This window comes from Grampus griseus (genome assembly GCF_964374135.1).
Source record: "Grampus griseus genome assembly, chromosome: 17".
Classification (NCBI taxonomy): domain Eukaryota; kingdom Metazoa; phylum Chordata; class Mammalia; order Artiodactyla; family Delphinidae; genus Grampus; species Grampus griseus.
This window is the reverse complement of record NC_139011.1, coordinates 19,385,197-19,391,196: the sequence shown is the minus strand read 5'-3', so window position 1 is coordinate 19,391,196 and position 6,000 is coordinate 19,385,197. Positions and strand designations below refer to the sequence as shown.

Sequence of the window (6,000 nt, the reverse complement as noted above, 5' to 3'; positions counted from 1 at the left end):
CTTTTTGCGAAATTGCTTTGCAGTGAAGTGGTGTTCCTTCCTTTGGGGTTCAATCCCAAGACAATTCTTTGTAGCAAGAGAAGAAAGAAATAAGGTCATGAAGATCAGTTGGGAGTACTAGTGTTCAACTGCTACCAGCAGCCAGTAATGAATATTTCCTTGTGAAACAGCTCAGTGCCATGCATAACGATTACATAATATGTAGGTAATTCAAGAAATCTCTGGCTCCATCTTTCTGGAACCCCAACATTTAAGTGCAATTTGGGTATTAAATTATCCATTCATGCACTGAGTGGAAGGTATCTCTGTCCCCTCTATTCTCTGAGATGTTTCTGCTGACCCGCACACTTGAGTGTTTAGTTCAGAGATAACTTTCAATAAACTGTTGTCACTTGAAAATAAACAGTCTGGACAATGTATGGTTCATTTGGAACACTGAGAAAATAAACAACCTAGGATATGCTTCCTTCCTGTTTTTACAGCCCTTTTTGGAATGTGTGTTCCAGATATTTCTCCTTCTTCCCCAAAGAAGAAGGTTTTATTTAAAATAAAGCTGTTTATTTGGCACTTCTGGGCGGCCCTTTTTTGAAGAGCCACAGCAATGGGTGGCTTCGGAGCCCATCTTCGAAGGAATCAGTTCATCCTTCTGTTGCTCTTTCTTTTGCAAATTCAGAGTCTGGGTCTGGACATTGATAGTCGTCCTACGACTGAAGTCTGTGCCACACACATAGTTTCACCAGGACCCAAAGGTGAGGAAAGAAAAATGAGACGCTCTTATCTAGTAAGTAAGCTCTCTTACTTCATCTCTCAACCCCACTCTAGCCCCCAATGACTTTCTCTACTCCCTTCCTTAGAGTTCTCTCACTTTCCTTCTATTTTAGAAAAATCAATGTCTTGTTACTTATTTTAAGATCTCCCTTGGTGTTAGGTAAGAGAACCTGGGGAGGCGCTGGAAGGCTGGGGCAGGGCTGTGATGGAATTCACCCAGGGCAGGGGGAAGTTCCATCTTCCATGCTGCTCCAGGGGAGATACACAAGCAAGACATCAACCTTCCGGAATCCTTTCCTTAAGAGCATCCCTGTTCATGGGCTGTTTTTACTCCAACTGCTTCCTCAGACTGATTTTGGTAAAGCTACTAGACCAAAGCTCAGTAAAGTAAAAATGAATTCTTTCATGTATTTCATAAATTAAGGGGCTTCTGAAGAGGAAAATATTCATCAAGGATTGGAGGTAGCATAGAAATGAACATTTCTTTATTTGAAAGTGGAGTTTTAGGGCCAAGTGCCTTCAGCTGAAGGATGATAGAATATTGCAAACGTTGTTTTTCAAGTAGAGCCAAGGTCCAAATGCGCTTCCAGCAACTGGTTGGTAAAAAAATGCTGTTGTTTTCCCGGTTTCAGCTCTGACCCTTTTGTTCTGAAAGTGGTCACTGCAGCACAAATTGGTGCTCCCTCATTAGTAATTCATGCTATGTTTCTCCAGGCTAGATGGTGGAAGAATTGCATCTGCTTAAAATTTTAAGTAGAAAAAAAGGGTCTTTAAAAAAAAAAAGAAAAACATTGCCCCGTGCTTGTCAGTTATTTAAATTTGTATTGCTTAAAGTGCATTTTTCTTAATCAGTGAATTAATTTCCTCCTAAGATTGCAATCCAAGTTTTAACCTTTGATACCATAAAATAAATGCAGGGAAGAACGATGAGGCCTTGGGGCTTCCAAATAATTTCTTGGGTGAATAAATGAATAATGCGAGGGTAAATGTTCAGAAAACAAAGTTTCAATTAGAAATAAAGTACTTACTTAAAACCGTTACTGGACTTTTCATAGAATAGAGGAAACTTTGTATTATTCCTGGGGTTTCATGGGAAATGCTAAAAATTAAAATTAAAACTTTGTCCCTTCAAATGGGAGAACCCATTTTAGAATAGAACTGTTAAGCAGTTTTCCTTGCAGAGAAACTGCAACTTTCAAACTGGAAGAAGAATGGACAAAGAATTGTTAAAATAATGTCCAAAATATCGTCCAATTCAACAATTCTATTCATTCCAACTCAGCCAGCATATATTGAATACCTGTTAAGTGCTAAGCACTATTTTAGGCACAAGCGATGCATTAAATAATATATATTAGTGTCATGAGCAATGGGGACGTAAATAATTTAGGAGGGAGAGCAGAGGGCAATTAATATTTGCTGGATACCAGCTGGGGTCCACCATGAGTCTTCCAACCCTCATTTTTTAACATAACACAAAACTTCTCCCTTCCCTTTAGAAACTCTAAGGTTTCAAATAATGGAAACCTCTTTAACTCTCTGCCTGAGCCTGTGTAGAAATTATGAGATGATTACAAGCAAAAATGTGACAGAATGAAGAAGCAAGTGCTCCTGGGGAAGAAAGACTTGGGAAGAAGCCCTCTAGAACTCCGGGTTTCAGAGCTAAGTTATGGACTTGGTATGATTTCTTCTTCCCCTAGAACCTGGGGACTTGGCATCAAATGGGTTCTCAGTGGCTTTTTTATTAAAAAGATTCCAAGATTCTGGAACGTACTGAATACCAGCTAAGTCCCAGGCATCATGTGGGATTCTAAAGGTTTCAAGCTAAGGAAGAACTTGTCTTAGAACTTGCACCTACATTGAAAGCTGGTGTTAGAGTGCAAACCCTTGGGGTCATTTAACTCATTTTTAATTTGCAAATTGCCTGTATGTGTACCACATGCATAACATCAGAAACCTATTCATCACTGCCCTTCCTCTGCTCTATGTCCTGTGCTAGACATTGTGGATACACCAAAACACAAGGCATGTTTTTTTGGTCTTCTCTCAAGATATAAACTGCCGTCTACTTCATCCTGCCGTGAACACGGTGACAGTCCTCCCCACCCGTGAATAAGGCAGATTTGTATATTTATCTCTACAAATGACAAAAAAAAAAAAAAAAAGCTTGATGGCTAAGCAAACATTTTAAAGAACTGGATTATTGCTTTTGTTTAATATATTTTTTTAAGAGCAAGCTGGTCTGTATTTTTCTCCCTGGCTAATCGTCTCAATACCATAGTCATCAGCACTGTGCACAGACACTTCCAGATACTCTGAGAAACAAACAATAAAAGGAGTTTTCCCTAAATTCATTTGGGAGACTTGGAATTTAATAAAAATATATAGAGTTGCAAATGGAAAACCATTAATGCTACTCTGTCATATAATATATTGTGTAAGTCAGACACACCATTTTTTATTGCACTACTTCCCAAGCTTGACTTAGTGGGAAAAAAAGACATTGGATTGAATCCGCTTGATCTCCAGGATGGTATTACATCTGTTCATGCTTCAGTTTCTTTATTTGCAAAATGAGCTTCATCACAGACCTCTTTTAAGAATAACATCGGATAATCAAAGTGAACTTTAAGCTGTGTAGACATTATGAATAGATACTTAACAGATTCTATTTATCTTTCCTCTCCTTCCTATTTGTCTAAGTCTGTTGAGTAGTCATTTTGAGAATGAGTATTGCTCTAGTTATAAAAAATTATTCGTTGAAAGCCATTTTTATTTTTCTTTCTATGCCTTAAACTTATTATTTTATGCTGCTTAGTAAGAAAATGTTCCCTTCTTTTTTCCCCCACGTTGGTGGTTTCCTTAAACAATTTGTGTGAAATTCTGACCTCTAGTGGTTTTACTTGAAAGCTGCAATGACAAGAAATTTTAACAAGAACTGTTAAAAAGAAATGTAAAACCAGTAAGAAATATTTGGGTGATGCTTCACAGTTTCCAAGGAACTTTCAAATACATTATCTTGTTTAAGTTTCACAATTTTTCAACGTGGTAGCAATTACTTTAACCTTAAAGATAAGGAAACAGTCTCTATGAGGCCAAGTGGAGGTCCCAAGGTCTTCCACATAGATGTTGCACAGTCATGCAATTTGAACTTGACCCCTGGCCTTCTGGCTCTGTGTCCACTGTCATTCCATGACATCTACTAGAGTCTATTAGAATCATGTTTGAAAATACAGCCCACTGACCCCTGTTTGATAAATGGGTAGGACTCTGCCTTAGAACATGGAATTTATGCAAGCGCACAGCCCAACATTGTACTGGACCCTAAAACATGCTGAAAGTGATGACGTGCCTCCTCTTTGATAATGAACTCCATCACTTCATTCGTTTGTTTGGAAATTAATGATAATTCACCCTATTGCTTATTTTGGGTTTTGATTTAGGAGGTTTTTCTTTCAATGAAATTTGGGTGTATGTCTATGTATGTGGTCTTGAAGCTCCTTTGCGATCCATCTGGCTTCTCCCAACTTCTCCCACCTCAAACTACTTGTCCACTTGTAGTTTGCTTCAGGCATCCTTGCTTTGTCTCCCATTCCTGACCCAGGATTTTTGCACTTGATGTTCCCTCTGTCTGACCCAAACTTGCCCCAGTTCTTCCCAAGGAGAGTTCCTTCTTCTCATTCTGGTTTTAGCTCAAATGCCATTTGCACAGTGGGGCCCTGCCTGACGACCCCCTTCACTCTCTGTCATAGTTCCCAAGACATTTTGTTGTTATTTTCACAGACTTACTACTAAATGAAAATCCCTTGTGTTTTTATATATCTACAGTCAGTCCTAGAATACAAGCTTCATGAAAGCAGGGACCCTGTTCATCTTGCTGAGTGTGTTTTCCTGCTGTCTAGAAGAGTTCCTGACACAGAGATTGCTCAATAAATACTTTTGATGAAGTAAACAAACCCAAATTTTCCAAGATCCCCTGACCTTTCCTTGAAAATACTTTCCAAGGATGTCTTGCAGTTCCCCAAAATGTGTTGCAATGCTTCCAAGAAAACAACTGGTCTTGGGAGACACTGTCATTGTACCACTTCAGTGGTCAAAGAACTTTCCCACCAGCGGCCACTGGTTTTCTGTAAGCACAGCCGTACCACCACTTCCCTGGTGCCCCTGTCTCAACCTGGCCTGGCCACTAACTCAGTGCCACTTCACTCAGTAAGGAAGGCTTTCCTTTGCTTCTGAGGGCACTGCAACTCCTACAAGTAACCATCTTGACTCCACGCAACTGGCCTGTGATGAACTCATGGGGCCAAGAAAGGCTCTCTCCCCTTCAGCATGACTCTAATGACAACCTCAATCATGGTGGTGGCAGCAGTAATACTAACACACATTGAATAGATGCCATTGACCCGGTACTGCGTGAGTGCTATCCAGCCATTTTTAAGTTGAACTATCTCAATAGTCTTTGAGAAAGAAGACATTTTAATTCTCATCTGACAGATGAGGAAACCGAGGTTCAGAACTATTAAGTCACTAGCCTAAGGCCACACAGCTGGAAGGTGGCGGGTTGGAACCTGATTCAATTCTAGTTGGACTTCATGCTCCATTCAGAATGCTAAACCGTCTAATCAGCTGGAGGGACCCCTAAGCAGTGTTGACTGCATCACAGGATTGTACAGGGCAGGACGAAACAGCTACTTTAGTTTTTGCTTAAAGCTCCTATTGGTCCCTATGGCCCACATCTGAGTGCCAGACGCTACGAGGTACATGTGGCTTTGCCAGGACATAAACCTCTGTCTTATGGGACAGTTTCTTTCCCAGAAAACCCCTTACCTCTAGGAAATGGACTTCAATCTGGCCAGTATTTTTGCTGAACATGGCTCTGGATCCCAGCAATTGACACACTTGAGTTATTTCCCAGAAGTGTTCCCAAGCCTCCAAACAGATGGCTAGTATGCCCAGCAATATCTGGGTCACTTTCACACTCCAATGAGAAGTCTCACTATGTATAAAGTAACTTCAGAGCTTATTTGGTTTAACATCAGTTATCTTTACATTTGTGAAAACTGAAGCCCAGAGAGGTAAAATCCCGTGTTCTAGTTCACACAGCTGTTCATTGGCGGCAGGGCTAAAACTCCTCTTCCAGGTTCCCAAGCCAGTCATTGTTCCATCCCGCCGTGTTCTACCATTGTCCTCGGGTTTTATCATTCTCATTAGGCATGAAATGATACTTCCTTA

General features: G+C 40.3%; 1 protein-coding gene across 2 annotated transcripts in view; it reads left to right on the top strand.

Moving 5' to 3' along the window:
- The first annotated feature begins 543 nt into the window (after positions 1–543).
- The window catches only part of COLEC10 (collectin subfamily member 10), a 41,662-nt gene continuing 36,205 nt past the window's right edge, over positions 544–6,000 (top strand). The window contains exon 1 of one of the 2 annotated variants that reach the window (XM_082674551.1): positions 544–749. In XM_082674551.1, the coding sequence (XP_082530677.1) occupies positions 602–749 (148 nt within the window). In that variant the 5' untranslated portion in view covers positions 544–601. Of the gene's footprint in view, positions 782–6,000 lie in introns of both variants that reach the window. The other variant, XM_082674552.1, reaches the window with a different exon arrangement.